The 16,691-nt window shown below is 37.2% G+C and overlaps 1 protein-coding gene across 1 annotated transcript in view; it reads right to left on the reverse strand.

Moving 5' to 3' along the window:
• Positions 1 to 5,785: 5,785 nt before the first annotated feature.
• NINJ1 (ninjurin 1) overlaps positions 5,786 to 16,691 on the reverse strand; it is a 27,524-nt gene continuing 16,618 nt past the window's right edge. The window contains exons 3-4 of the mRNA XM_015817655.1: positions 7,268 to 7,423; positions 5,786 to 5,923 (exon numbers count right to left, since the gene is read on the reverse strand). Of these exons, the coding sequence (XP_015673141.1) occupies positions 7,272 to 7,423 (152 nt within the window). The 3' untranslated portion in view covers positions 5,786 to 5,923; positions 7,268 to 7,271. The remainder of the gene's footprint in view (positions 5,924 to 7,267; positions 7,424 to 16,691) is intronic.

The following is a 16,691-nucleotide window of genomic DNA, read 5'->3' on the forward strand; positions in this document are numbered from 1 at the left end:
TTTTTTCCTTTTTTGGGGAAGGGTCATCAAGTTTTTGACACCTTGCTAGGTGACTGGTGGTACTCGGATATTGCCATATCCTAAAAGTGGTACAATGGGTGAAACAGTTGAAAAGCCCTGGTATAGGGAACTCCTAATTAGCAAGCCTGCCAGATATGTAGAAGCATCTTGAAGAATTTTCAATCTCAAGATTAGCTCTGAATGATGGGAGTCGTTAATTATGCTCCCAAAGATTCAAAATAGGGCATTTCCTGTGTGAAGCACAGAGACCACAACAAGTAGCATTTAATTGGTTTTCAGAAGCACGGAATATTTTTTGTCAACATAATCCATGCAAAATGTTGCTTAAGATGTGAGCATGAACATAGTAAAGCAGACATTTGCGAGTGAGTTGTTCAAGGTTATGATTTTAATTATTGCTCTTTTCTAAGCAAAAAACGCTTTTGTCAAAAAATCAGATTTCTTGGCCTAGTCATTTTTAGAGTGCATTTAGTTCCAGGCTAATAGCATAATTTAAATACCTTTACCCATACAACGGGTTTTTCTTCCAGTAAATTATAGTAGGTCATGTGCTTCAGGGAATTAAAACCAGCTCATGGAAGACTAACACTATAAAACAGTACTTGAGAGTTTGGGCTAATAAAGATAGCAGTTGTCATTTTAATTCACCCACTTATAAAGAGCCGAGTAAGCATTATAATGAGTGTGGTCCCAAGATGCCTAATAAAAGCTTAGGCTATTTTATTATTCATGATTTGTTCTCTACTGAAACTTCTGTCAGCGTGGAGTAAAATTTATCAGGAAATACAATTGTCTAAACACATTTGGTAGTCTGACATTTAGTTGTAAAGGCCTGATAGTAGGAGATTTAAAGCAATGGCATGAAATTCAGTCTATCCTTTCATGTGCTGCTCCAGGAACAAAAAGCCTGGCATTTGAATGGATTCTAAACCATTTTCAAACAAAAGTCAGAGCAATGGCTTTCTCCTATGAAATCCTGAATGATTGGGGGGGTGGACCTATTGGTTTCCTATGTCCATATGAGCTTCCTTATACATCCGGTCTCTGCAACACAGAGAGAACAACATCCTAATATGGTTCACTGTTCACGAAATCTAATCAAATCTCTATTGCATGTAGTTCCTAGCTTAATTCCCCAAATTCCAACCGGGATTTTTATTCCTTCTTATTTGGCTTTTGGCCACTCTTGGAAAATCACTCCAAAGGGAACAACAGAAAAAAATAAAATGTAGAGGGCCCCCTCCTCTTTGCAAAAGCCCTTTTTGGGTGGGAGAACTCGCATTCATGATCTGCTCCTTGGCAACTGATTTTCCCAGGATGCAAAGGTCTCTGCCAGTTGACTGCACTGATAATTCAGCTAAGTTTCCCCACCCCTTAACTCTTGTTGCATCTAAAGTCCACTTGAAATATAACTTCCCCTATTTCAGGGAGATCTGGGGGGGAGGGAAGGTGAAAAGGGAGATATGGCACCCACAACCATGCATGGGGATTCAACTGCCATCTATTTGTGACCATCATTATGGCTTTTTTGACCACCATCCTTCTTGCAGACTCCCTGGTTCTTGAAACTTCAGTTGGTCCCAACCCTGAAAGGCAAACATCAGTTATATTCTCTGGGGAATTGAGAGGGAATTGAACTGTGGGGCATTTTCAATTTACTGAAAAGCTGTTACAATCCTGACTGTGCTTCTTCTCAATGAGCAGAACAATGCACGCTTCTAAGAAATCATAATTTTTTAAAATTGTGAAATCTGCTTGAGGGAAATGCAACAGAGTTTATATGCAGGGCACAAAGACAGAATGACTATGCTTTATTTTGAGTAAAGAGTGCTGTACTCTTCAAGTCTTTCCTGCCATTCAAACTGCGAGTGCTACTGGCGTGAAATGGCCAAGGAAAAGGAAATGAAAGTTGCTTAATGGGAAACTTTGCTTCAAAGTGGGAAATCTGAACATGTGAGATAGGCAGAGGGAAAGAGAAGGGAGTGAACACCATCCCAGATTAAAAGAGCTGAGTAATTAAAATGCTTGTAAGGAAAATTAAAAAAAGGATGTACAAGAAAACAAGAGATTTGCTCTGCCAGCCCTAGAGGCTTATAGACCCTCAAGTTGCAATCCTCTTGCAATGTTATCTGGGAGTGAAGTTCACCTGGGCAAATAGGACCTCTGTCTAAATGCACAAAGGAGTGCATGAATGTGATTCAAGTGCTACAGAGATAGTGTGCTGTATGTTATTTGAGGACCAGAGAGAAATCTAAATACAAATTCATCCTCAGCCATGAAAGATCACTGGGTAACTTTGGGCCAGACTCTTCCCCCCATCCCCTTTGTCTATCTCACAGCTTGAGCTTCTGCAGGAAAGGCAAAATATATGGAAAGAAAGAAAGAAAGGAAGGAAGGAAGGAAGGAAGGAAGGAAGGAAGGAAGGAAGGAAGGAAGGAAGGAAGGAAGGAAGGAAGGAAGGAAGGAAGGGACCAATCATGCCTGGCTGAACCACATTATAGAATCCAAAATAAACATGAATAGAGGAATGTGTAGTTCAACCACTCAACGTTGCAACATGTCATAATCTTCCCCTAGTTTTGCTTCACAACAACCCTCAGAGAATTGCTGGGGAATGATGAAATGAAGAGGTACATGTAAAGTAACTCTAAAAGATAAAACATGGAAGCATAAGTCTGTTGTATATGTTGTGTTTGCCTTTCCGATAAGTGTGTTCCTATGTTACCAAGCTTTTCCTTAGGGAGGAAGCCAATTAGAACCAGCCAATTAGAATCAGTTTTAGTGGTGCCTAGACATGTACCACTAAAACTAATATAGCTAACAGATACACAGCTGATGTTATCCTTACCATGCACACCAGGGTTTGTTTTAAGGGCTCCAAATGAATCATAATCAGTGGTGCCTAAATAAAAAATGCTGTGCACTTTATCAAAACTGTTTATTGACCAGCAATGAAAAAAAAATTAAAACAGTGCAATACAGTAACAATCTAAGTACAGGATTCTAATGTGAATAGGAAATCAGAATCATGACAAGCTGTGCCTCTAATACATTTTTTTAATAAAATACCTATCATGTACTGTCTCATGTAATCCAAACCATGCATAGGATGCCAGATTGAGACATCTGTAATATGAATTGATATTCTATTTTAGAACACTCCTCACTTGTAATGCCTAAACCATTGTCCTGTTTAGGAAAAACTCTTGATTTTATCAGAATTACCTATGAAAAACATTATTTGATTATACTGCACTTTAATATAATTTATTAAAAATATAATCTATGAAAAATATCTGTTCTTCCTGAAGCAAGCCCTACTTAATTCAACCCAGGATTCACTTCCTGGAAAGAACGTACAGAATTACAATTGGCTCTTATGCAGAAGAAGCAATCCTGTTCACACAATTGATAAAGGCAGTAGCTGTGAACCAACATTCTGCAAACTTTTGATCAATTTTTCCATCTGAACAAAAAAAAACAACAACCCACAATCCAATCTTATTAATAATAAAGTCCAATTATTTTCACTGAAAATAAAACAGATATCCAGGTAAAATGTTGTCCTTTTTGTTCTCTATTTTCTTTAGAATCTTATGATTATGATTTTTATTAGTAGAAAAATACAGCATCTGAAATGGTAAAGGAAATGGCTTCTATCCTGTGTCTATACTAATGTGCAATATACTATATATTTAAAATGTATATATTTAATGAATCAAAATAAAAAAAATAAAACATATTAGTAACATTAGATCTGTAGGAAACTAAAAACAGAGTGCAGTTTGTGCTCACAAATGATAAATTAGGAAAAATGTTCACTATATTTTTAAAGGAGAAAATTGTATTATACTGTATATAATTTCAAAACATATTCTGAAAAAGTTTAATTTCATTAAAGATACTTTCTTTTTTAAAATTATTGTTTTCTATGTAGATTGACTTTAAAAAAGCAAATGAAAGAATGAGATGATGAGAATGAGAAAAATTGGATATAATCAAAATTTGGTTCTCATCTTGTGCATAGGATGGCCTTTTCTATTTCTACTTAACAGTTTTAAAGTTAGCAGTCCAGGCCAGAGAAAAATGCACCATGCCGTTTGAACTGTGTTAAAAAGGTCCATGAAGAGGTATGCACTCTGAGGTGCCTTCTAGAATGGATTTTGGTCACCGAAGCAGGAAAAATGGAGGAAACCTTGGCATTTCCCTATTCAACTGTTGACAAGCCATCCTTGATATAAAAAAGATAGACCTATCAAGATTTTGCAGTGATCCCTACTAATCATTACCGAAGTAGAAAATATAAACCATGGATGGCCCATGTTTGAAATGTATTTATTCATTAAATTTATATGCCACCCATCTCACTATCCAGTGTGACTGGGCAAAATGAGCACAGAGAGATATTTCTCACCGACATTGTGTGCAAAAGAAGTAGAAAAGGTGCAGCACCATTCAGAATGACTGGACATAAAAGGAATGAGAGAGATACTTTTTATATCCTTGCTCTTCACAAGTGTCACACTAAAATGACCCTATTATCCCTGTACTTATTCTGTTTGTGGATAACATGGAAATTTGGCAGATGTTTAAAAGAACCAAAACGGTGTAGCATATGGAAGAAAGGCAGAATTTAGAATAAAATTGCTATTCTGTCACATACAACAACACATGTATTTGATTGTTCCCTTACATCATCCCTTAATTTGGAATTCAAACACATACGCAAAAAAAATCATAGCAATTGTGTGCAATTACATTTTAGATGCAGCTTGGAGTTTTGCTCTGTTTTAGTCAGGCAAGCAAATTGTTCTGATCAAGTACTATATAAAGATAAACTCTCTTAAACAATTGATCAAAAGCTATAATAAACATCAATTCCAGAAGAAAGAAGTAAACAAAATTATATATATTACAATGCCTTTCTACAAAGCTGTGATGTGTTCATAGTAAGGACATGCATCATGCTAGACTATAGTTGAATTAACCATGGTTTATTGAACAGATAACATGTTCTCAACCATAAACCATGGTTTACAAGCTATAAGGCATGGCTTCATTCATCACAGCTGTTCTAAGCAGATTATATTATCAATGAAACAATACAAAATTTTACAATATATTTCTGCTGGATACCCACCTCTTTGGAACACTTGGAATGACTATGAGTGAACATTAGTTAAAGGGAAGTGGTCTTTGCAAAACAAATGTTTGTTGTCCCAACATTACCATCGCACTGATTGCATTCACTTTCTTCTTACACATAGCACCCTACCAGATATAATCAGGGCTTTTTTCCTCATAGAACGCCCAGAACGGAGTTCCGGCACCTTTTTTGGATGGAACCTTGTAGGGTAGGCAAGGCGGGTTGTATGACGTGTGTGAGTTCCGGCACCTTTTTTTTTTTTTTTTAGAAAAAAAAAAGCACTGGATATAATTATTCATATAAAATTATATAAATAATGAACAAATTTGGGTTTTTTTAATCTACATTGGGATTTGAAAGTCTTGTAGGCAAAATTATTGTTTAATGTTGAAATGTACATGGGTCTTTCCCTACCTATGTGAAGTCCATGCTTTCAAATATAAGTACTCTCTTTCTTGGTTTAGCATTTCTCTGAAGGCACATGGACTGAGCTTCAATAGTCATAAGAAAGTCTCAGAGATTTACACTGCAGTTTTTTCCTCAAGCAATACTATTAGGTTTATGTGGAAAGGTCAGTGCAAGCATCTTTGGTTGCAACTTCTTACACTACAAATTAAATTCATTTTTCTTCCAAGAAGTTATATAAAATGGCCTTTCTGGTAAATAATCCAACTGAAAGGAAGACATGCTTGTTGAGTTTCTTCATCCAAGCGAAACTGGCACAAAGTACAGAAACTGTCTTCAGAATGTTGGTCTCTGGGAGTTAAAAAGAAAAAAAATGAAAAACCAGTTAAAAGGATCTATGCAGCTTGATTATTTTCATTTAAAGTACCCCTTTAATTCCTTTTTCCCGTTTCATCACAGAATATTCAGACCAATTTCTATAGAGAAGGTATAGAATATATAAATAAATCTACAACAAGAGAAGAGATAACACTGTCCCATAGTTGCCTCTTACCTACTTAATTCCCAGAATCCCTGTTTGATGCAAATGCATGGCTTTAAGCAATTAAGTTTGGGTTTTTGATCAAAAATGAACTGAAACCATCAGTATTCATAAGGGAGCAAAATTCATGAAGCGCAATGGAGGTGTCCATAAGAGTATTTGGTGTTGATTATTTTTCATGTTCCAAACCTTTTTCTACCTCATAAACAATGCTGCACTTAGTGGCCTAACTAAACTACTACTCCCAACTGATTTTACAATCTGACTGTATTTTCAATATAATGCTAGAAAAGTAGCACGAGTAAACTTTGGATTCATAAACTTCCTTCTCATCTTTTTGTACATCAGTCTAGTGGAAATCAGAAGCGTTGTATTCCTTTTCAACTAACTGAGATTTGTTGTTATCTGTACCATTGAACAACAATGCTTTGCCTTAGGTTGTGTTCTGGGGAAATTAGCCAATTTCAATTGATTCTGGCTTACTCATTTAAAATCAAGATAAAAAGCAGAGACAGAATAATAAAAGTTGGAAAGAATCCTATACCATTCCAGACAAGTGGTTGTCAATCTCTTCTTGAAAACCTCCAATGATAGAGCACCCATAACATCTGAGACTAGATTCAAAAATGTGGAACCGAAATAAGATCAATGTAAGTGTGAACTCAGTGTCCTGGTGGGATAGCTTCTATAATCACTCTGCTGTAACCAAGAAGGCCCTGTTTCCTTTTTAAGCTCACATGGAACATAAAAAGTATTTTCTGTGTATCTTAATATTTGGCTAGATATAAACAGGAAGATGTATTTCCTGAAATACCGAATAACTGCAGTAGGTCCAGTTTTACCATGTACAATTAAATTAACTATAATTAATTAAAAATGGAAAATGAGTTTATTGAACATGAAAAGGATTTTTTTCTGATCTTTCTGAGGAGGAATTTCAAAGGGGAATAATGCAACCTCTACTGTGGCTAGGGCACAGGTATGAAATAAATAAAAATGGTATTAATCCTGAACCCACCTATAATAACTTGTACTCTGTAATACATAGAAATGATATAGAATTATAAAAATGTTTCTCTACAAGAAGAAATGGATTTGTTTTCAGATTAAAAGCACTCGTGTTTTATGATACTCTATTCTAAATGGGAGCTTACCTTCCTATGCCTTCTGGTCTGGAAGAGACGGCTTCTGAACTCCAAAAGCAGTGATAAATATATTGACAACTACTATAATAAACACCAGTCCAGTGGCAAGGTTATTGAGAAAGTCCAGTTTGGCGTGTTTTGCAGGATTATTAAGGTCATATTTAACTAGAAGAAAAGAACAGTGAAAGAGATTATATTCTCACTAATGAGCAATTTACTTTTAGAGATGAAAAGGTTAGCTTGAGGAAGTAACATTTCAAAATTGCATGCCAAAGAGATTTCTGTGTAATTAAAGAGATGTGCACAAATGATTATGATTCAGAAGCGTAAAAAAAACCCCCTAAACTATCTGCTTTTCCCTGACTCCCATAATAGGCATTACAGGTAGTTCTCAACTTAACAACCACAACTGAGCTCAAAATTTTCATTGCTAAGCAAGACAATTGTTAAGTGAGTTTTGGTCCATTTTATGAACTTTCTTGCCACAGTTGTTAAGTGAATCACTGCAGTTGTTAAATTAGTAACACACTTGTTAAGTGAATCTAGCTTCCCCACTGACTTTGTCAGAAGGTTGCAAAAGGTGATCACATCATAATTACGTGCCAGTTGCCAAGCATCTGAATTTTGATCACATGACCATGACCATAGGCAGGGGTAGGCAACCTTGGCTCTTTTATGACTCATGGACTTCAACTCCCAGAATTCCTGAGTCAGCTATGCTGACTCAGGAATTCTGGGAGTTGAAGTTCATGAGTCATAAAAGAGCTGAGGTTGCCTACCCTTGATCATGGGGATAGGACACAAAGATTTACATAATAAGGCTTAAGTCATTTTTTTTTCAGTGATATTGTAACTTCAAATAGTTACTAAATGAATGGTTGTAAGTTAAGGATTACCTGTATTAACCACAGGCTGTGTTTAGAAAGTGAATGAGAAGAAATCTTTTCTATTTGGGGGAATAAAAAATTAAAAAAAAACATTTGCAAATTTCCAAAGATTTCTTGTCAGGGCTGAAACAGAAATATAAGATTTTTTTTGCTGGTACTTCTCATAAAACAACGAAGTCAAAGCTAAACATCTAGCTGACATAGGACACAAAACACTATTACACCAGTCAGAAGAACCTGTGGCAATGAAGTGGAGCAAACAGAAAACCTAAAGCTTTCTCTCAAATCCCAGTTGTTGGGACTGGAGCAGCCAAGGTAGTCTAATCTCAAGAGTCACCGCTTGGTCAGTGAATCCAAATTTCAATATGTCTGTGAATTAGACAAATTCCACATTAGGGATTATTTCACAAAGTAAGTGAAAATAGATTCAGAATTATCCCGTTCAACTTTCTGAAATAGGCTTTGTCCAAATCTTGATGCAGTGTTCTTCTTTTCTTCTATTTCTTTCCTATAATTTATCTTATATTTTTATGTTATAAATTTATATCATATTTGTATGTATTTATTTTTCCCTTAGAATTCCAACTTGGCCTTTAATTTCCTATAGTTTAGTAGTTCCCAAGCAATCTGAGTATGAGGATCCTTTTTAACCTCAAAAAAACCTGTAGATTTACATATGGTAGTAGTTATACTTGGTATATATTATACTACTAGCTGTACCCGGCCACGCGTTGCTGTGGCTCAGTCTGGTAAAAGCGTATGTTGCTTTTACGTCCAACAGATGGTGCTGTTTTTCAAAAAAAGCATGTTTTTACCTGTCACAGGTTTGACATCTATATAATATAGGTATATAAAAACACATGCGTATTCGAATGCAACGTTGTGTTAAAATTTCAAAGCAATCAGTGAAGAACTTTTGGAGATTTAAGATTTTGAACAAACGAACATTTACATTTTTATTTATATAGATGATATACCATTATCACATGGTCATAGTTATATTTCAATCAACCTACTGACTGAAATAAAATACAACAAACACTGAATTCAGTGGTCATAAAAACACCATTACGTGGACTGCATTTATCAATCAGAATTATATCTTTACACAATTGAAAAAACAATATTCTATATATGTGTGTATACTTATTCAGTCTACCATTATTTTCCTCTCCAGGAGTGGAAAACCTTTTGTCAGCCCTCTAATCCAACACTGAAACTGCACTATCTCCACTTTCTTTTCACTCCTTCTTGCTCAGACTTATTCAAAGAAGGATAAAGAAAAGATGCCGGGATGTCTGCATGCAATGCTTAAGGAATAAATCAATCACACCCTCAAGGCCAACATCTTGAATTCTTTGGCCATATACTGCTGACAACCCTGAAATAAATTGATTTGTTTTAAAGGACCAAACCTCCCTCCACTTATTTTCTGATTTCAGAAATGAACTTCTTCGTGGATACTCAAGGGAGCAATCTGCCAGGCTGTACTATCATCAACTCCTTTACTTGATTGTATTTTCCCCGGGACTGTGCTACCTTGGAGCAAACCCAGAAAACGGTGCCAACATGTATGATGAGTTCTCCTCCTCCCTCCCTCTGCCAAGCAACTTCCCCACTTCAGATGTGAATCTCAAATCCCAGGACTAGGCAGATTTTCCAAGCCTCTTCACGAGACAATGCCTCAGTTTCCCTCCTTCTGAAGAGTTTTGTTAATCCCCCCCCTCTTTTGACTATTTGCTATGCTGTTACAGTATGCCGTACTTTCTTGTTAATATTATTGCTATAATGCAGTGGTTCTCAACCTGTGGGTCGGGACCCCATTTGGGGTCGATCGACCATTTCATGGGGGTCGCCAAGCAAGGCTGTCCACCATTTTTTTTGTCCGCCATTTTTCCCCCTTTTCCGGCGGGTGCCTTACCTCCCTTGGGCTGGGGCAGCTGGTGGTCGGCCTGCTCCGTCTCTGCCGCTTGCCAGGTACGCCTCGGCCAGCGCAGGAGGCGGAACCACGCATGTGCGGTGCTCCCGGGCAGGGAAAGTCCTCAACTTACGACCGGTTTAGTCCTCGACTTACGACTGGTTTAGTCCTCGACTTACGACCGGTTGGGGTCGCGGCATTAAAAAGGTTGAGAACCACTGCTATAATGGTATGTTTAGAATCTCTGCCTCTATTCAATGAATATTCCACATTTTAATTTGGTTATTTATTAAAATTTATTTTATTTTAAAAACAACATTTATAGGAAATACAGATGGGAATCCCCATGACTCATTTAGTTCTACCTCAAGCTGAGAATTTCTTTTCTTTGTTCCATTAAACAACAGACGTCCCAGCACTGTTGTCCCTGAGAGTCAAAAGTGCATTTTATATAATAACAATGGCAACTAGGGCCACTTTGAGATAAAGGACGAATTCTGTTCATACCTAACCCTTGGAATCCTAGCCTAGCCATGGCACCTTCTTCCTGTTGGAAACCACAAGAGCTAAAAAGTGGAAGTAAGTTTCATGAAATTCAGAAGCATAAACATGAGAGAGTCGCCATTCTTACACAATGCATTTTCCAAGAGCTTGCACTGCAGTTAGATTAACACATTCAGGTTTTTTGGAAAGGAACATCAACTAGTGCAGTAAGACGCTTTCAAATTAAGAAATTTGTCTGGTTTTAGAGCTGGTATATGTAGTGATTTCTTCATAGCAATGGAGATATGGATTTTTTTTAATGCAAGTTTCTGTATGAACAAAGCTGAATTCTAAGATTTCAGAGGGAATTACAAATATACGGAACTTGAAACTGTTTTTATATATGGGAAATGTTAAGCTTTTATTAGAGCAATTCCTCTCATTTTGTGTAGTTTAAACTATTCATTTCCACTTTCATTTCAAAAAGAAAGCTCTTGCAATTAATATAGGGCTTTTTGCAGGGACATCTGGGGGCAATTAAAAAAAATCAAGTTAATAACATCCTATCCCTTATTTTTATATCTGTCACAATGCACATAAAAAGGGGGCAGATCTTTGATATCACTGGCACAGCTGCCATCCTAAATGTTTCTGACACACACACACCCATGCCCCTGATTTATAGTGCACACTTTCCACACACTCTCAACTCAAATGGCAAATCTTTCATTTGTGCTATTCCTTGTCTTTCTTTAAATATTAATCGGGGCAAGGAGTCCTGAGATTTTCAAGTAGGCTAAAGTTCATTTGATCTCATGAAGACAGCAAAGAAAATCTGTTCCTGTCCTCCTCCTCCTGTTTTTTCTCAGCCTGTAAAATAGGAAAGCTGAGAGATATAAACTGTTCCCAGACCTCACAATCTAAAAGACAGAAGAAAATAGGAAAAAAGAAACATATAATCCAACTGCAAGAACATGTACTTGGAACATGATCAAAGGAAGCCACTGTGGAAGGAGGAACAAAAGAGGCAGAAAAAAACCACTCTGGTAGTTAAGCTGACAGCTTCCTTCCTCCCCCTTTTTACCCTACAATTTACAGGACTATTGACAAGCCAGTGTCTTCTAAACAAAGTAACCAAGAAACAAAGCAAAAGAAGAAGCTACCACTGTATATTGGAGCCCGCTCAACATGATAGCGCAGAACAATCAATGCAAGAAACATCATTCATATGATCTTTCTATCAGTATGACCAAAGCTTAAAGATAACTATGTCAATTGTATCAATCTTCCATGCTTAACTGGCCTTTGCACCAGGAATTTCTTTCACCAAGAGCCTGTTGGGGCACAATGTTTCATCCCTATAAAACTCCTTCTCTTCTCGAGATATTTTTCACTGGATATTCATAGAGTATTCAAAATACATGTTTCACAGAATACATTGGTGTGGGAAAAGCATCTTTCCTATAAGTATTAAAGCAGCCATGTCTGACTTCCGGTTCCGGTACGCGGCGACGCCGGTCATGTCTGGGGACTCGTCTCCAGTCCGGCTGGGTTTTCTGCATCGGTAGACCCCTTAGTGCAGTGGTGGCAGCACTAAGGGTGCCAGAGGCGGCACTCAGAGCCCTCTCTGTGGTGTCGTCGCCCCAGTCCTAGGCCTTCAGCTGGGTTTTATAAAACCTTTTTGCTTTAGGCCTCTGCCATCATGTACAAAAAAAAGAGGTTCAATCAATCAGTCAATTTCAACTTTTCGTGGGAAAAAAAAAGATCTTGCAAAGTTGGAATTGATTGATTGAACTTTTTAGTCCCACTCAGTCTGCTGTTACCACCGCAGCCACGCCCACCCAATGGGCCACACCCACCCAGCACCCAACGATGCATAGGTGGGTTTTGGGTTGCAGTTTGGGCACTTGGTCTCTAAAAGGTTCACTGTCACTGCCTTAGTGGGTCGAAAGTCGCCCTGGAGGGGCGACCACCGAGAAGGAGGCTTGCTGGTGACTGTGGGAGAGCGGCAGCTTCTCCCGCGGCTCCAGCTATTTCCTTAGGGCCGACGGAGCAACGATCGTCCTGCAAGATGGCCGATTATCCTGCTGCACCAGCCGAAGTCACAATTACAGCTAAGCGATATTAGACCCACCGCGGAGGATCCGGGTGAGACCCTTTTAGCCCCTCTCTTTCCCCTACTTGGTTTTTTTTTGCCTGTAAAAACTTGGTTGGAATTATTTCCCCATTTGGAAAAAGCAGCTTCTGTATGTGTGGGAAGAGAGGCGTTGAGAACAAAAAAATGTTAAAGGCTACACTCTAGTTTCAGTCATTTTGGGATACAGAAAAAAACGCTTTTTCGAATTGTATTAGTAGCTAATATTGGAAGATTACTTCTTTCTCTACTCTTTCCTTTAAAAGTTAGAAAAAAGGGGGAAAATGGTGTCTGGAAAAGATTTTTTATTTACTGAGGACATCTAGTGGTGAAAAGTCAATGTTGCAACTATTTTTTGGATAGAAGGACCTGAGCTTCAAACTATTCCTGGATAAGATAAGATGGTGCAGCTGTGGGAACTAAGGGGGTGGACACTGTTTAATTACAACCCTCATTAAAAAAAGAAGAGAAAATAATAATAAAGAAAGGACTTTCTTTGATCACTTTTAAAATGGATAAATTCTACTCTCACTTAAATTGTAAGCTTATACTGGAAAAGATGCATGAGGTTTCTGAAGAAATATGTGCTATAAGGAAATATGTGCTATAAGTTTGGGGTAGAGTTGACGAAGAGTCAACTCTACCCCAAACTTTCAAACTGACTTTCAAAGTACATCTGTTTATTCTATAAACCAAAACATACCAGAAGAGGAATTAAGGGAAATTAAAGAGGAATTCGTTACAATGAAAGAGATTACCACAGAATTAAGAACCAGAGATTCTTCTTTAAATCTTAAAAGTGACTTTCAGATTACACCTGACTATTCTACAAACCAAATTATATTAAAAGATGACTTTATTGGGGATACAGAGGAACTTATTTCACCCTACAAGCATCTTATCTATATTTTTGAGGATCAGAAAAAGCAAAGATTGAGATTTGAACCTTTAATGCAGCGAGGCTTCAAGAATAAGAGAAATGGAGGTCCAATCCAGACGACAGGAAGCTTATTACTGCCTCAAATGGCATCACAAGCAACAAAGAGAGACCTACCGGCTGAAAGGAAAGCGTTGTTGTGGAAACCTGCTTGGCAGAAAAAAAAGCCTAGAATAAGACTGAAAAGAGAAATTTAAAATTATATATATTGGATATAAGGCATTTTAGAACTATGGATTGATTTAAGGATTAAGTTTTTGAGTAGAAATAAGAAAAAATGGGTGATTATTGTATGAAAATTATTATATAATGGAATGAAGAAAAATGAAGAGATGTTCTAGATCGGGATTGAATTAATNCTATTTATGTAAATCTATATTGTGACTATATTTGGAATGTATGTACAGGTAATCCTCAACTTAAGACCATAACTGAGCCCAAAATTTCTGTTGCTAAGTGAAACATTTGTTAAGTGAGTTTTGCCCCATTTTACGACCTTTCTTGCCACAGTTAAGTGACTCACTGCAATTTTGTAAGTCAGTAACACAGTTGTTAAGTGACTTTTTTGTCATAAGGTTACAAAAGGTGATCATGTGAGCCTGGGACACTGCAACTATCATAAATATGAGACAATTGCCAAGCGTCTGAATTTTGACCATGTGACCATGTGGATGCTGCAAAGGTCATAAGTGTGAAAACTGGTCATAAATCCTTTTTTTCAGTGCCGTTGTAACTTTGAATTGTCACTAAATCAACTGTTGTCAAATGAACTGAATAGTTTTGTTTGCCGCATTTTAAAAATAATATTCTACACAAAAGGGTTAGAATTAGAATTTTCAGCAGACTGGAGCAAGATCCCACCGGGGTGTAACATTTAAGGTATTTCAGTTTAGGATTAAAAAGTCAGTAAGAGAGAAAATATGTGTGTGTGAAAATATGCATGGGATTAATGAAAAAAAAAAAACTTCCAATAACTGATGTTTAGATTTTCCTTCAATGTAAGACCCATAGTTTATACCAGGGGTAGTCAACCTTGGCTCTTTTATGACTCGTGGACTTCAACTCCCAGAATTCCTGAGCCAGCTAAGCCGGCTCAGGAATTCTGGGAATTGAAGTCCACGAGTCATAAAAGAGCCAAGGTTGACTACCCCTGGTTTATACCAATCCTGAAAAGTATGAGTTGGAGAGGACAAACACATTTATGCTCTTCTTGTGCTTTCCCATTAGCATCTGATGAGCTCATATTGGACAAGATTGCTGGATCTGAAAAGCCTTTAGACCAACTCAGCAAGATATTTTGTACACGTTCTTGAGTTATATCTGTTGGCATATAAACTATATCTTTATTATTGCCTGCTTCCAACACTGGATGTCTATTTTCTATTTCTTAATACAATACTATTTAATATATACCTCAAAGAAAACTATGTATCATGCAGAAAATGACAGTGTACTAAAATACTTGTTACAATATTCCTGGTAGAAGACAAGTGTAATTCAGTCTATACTTTGGGATAAAAATGTTATTCTTAGGTTTCTATGCAATTCCTGAGCTTCCTATTCTTCTTGGACACAAAAGTAGATATCTATAATCTTCTACCAAATGTATAATTTCCCAGAGCAAATGAATAATCTATGATCCCTGAAAAAACAGGTTATGTTTTAGCCTACAATCCCATAGAGCTGATGATTACATTACAATTCTATAGTCCCAGGGTGACCACCTAGGCCTACACCATTCTGGACAAATGGCTGTCCAGAATGGTAGAGGGCCTACCCCACCGAGTTGTTGTTGTGGGGAAAATTGGAAGAGGAAGGAGTATTAGGTATGTTCTCGGTCTCGAGTTAATTTATACAAATAATAAAGAACAAGTGTGATTGGACACACAAGGAATTTGTGCATAAGCTCTCAGTGTAGATACAAACAACAAAGTGATGTCATGAATCATAAATCATAATACACAATCATACATCATAAGATACAAACAACAATTGATAAATCATAGTATACCAGTAGGAGAAGGTAGTAGGAAAGGTGAGAGGTGAGGAAGATGCAAAGATGAGAAAGACAACAAGATGAGAAGGATAATAGCAATACAGCCTACTACATGGGTAAATATCTTTAGGCATAAGACAGTGGTGGGGAGTTAGGTGTTTCGCAGAGTGAAGGCGCAGGGAAAGAAGCTATTTTTGTGTCTAGTTGTTTTGGCATGCAATGCCCTGTAGTGGGCAGACATTGAGGGGAGAAGTTGAAATAATTATGTCCAGGATGTGAGAGGTCTATAGATAAAGGCCAGCAATATGGATAAAGGAGAAATGGAAAAAAATCTTAACAAAGACAGAAAGCTGCCCCAGTCTTCCTGCTACAGGAAACCTGACGAGATTGAAGTCTTTAGAAGTGGAGACTTAAAGATTGGGTCACTCTATTCATAAGCAAAGAGCAAACAGAGACTCCAGATAAGCAACACAATTAGGCAAGCCAAAAGTTGACAAAATTAGCTCAGACAAACACTAGGATTTATATTTCCCCTTTTGCCTATAGGGGTCATGACCCCTACATGACCCCAAGAAATCTGGCAACAGCCTTTAGAATATTAAAGGACATATTCTTGCACAGGAATAGGCATCTAATACAAAGCCAAAGAAGGTATAAAAACCCACCCACTCTCAACTCCATTTTGTTAGCTGTCCCAGAACTGTATTCTGTTGCTGGTTCTGCTCATCAATAAACAGAAACCTTCTTTCCTAAACAGCCTCCATTTTATTTCCAGCATCTTAGCCTCCATTTTATTTCTAGTGTCTTATTCCCAGCTTGGAAGTGGACCTGATTTTTCTTTCAACATTAGCATTTGTTATAAGATAACATACAAATAAAAACAAACCGTGGGAGAGTTATAGAGAAAAGAAGAGTAGTGCAAAAAGAAAAAAAGTGATTTTCAATTTTTTTTCAGTGCAGCAGGACACAAAACAAAGTTGCAACCTCAACCTTTTACTTTACATTTCTAAATTTTTCAAATCATTTCTATAACAATAAAGTCATCCTGGTCATCAAAATCTAAAATAAAACTTGGTGG

This window comes from Protobothrops mucrosquamatus, unplaced genomic scaffold (assembly GCF_001527695.2).
Source record: "Protobothrops mucrosquamatus isolate PMUCROS unplaced genomic scaffold, P.Mucros_1.0 scaffold617, whole genome shotgun sequence".
Taxonomy (NCBI): Eukaryota; Metazoa; Chordata; class Lepidosauria; order Squamata; family Viperidae; genus Protobothrops; species Protobothrops mucrosquamatus.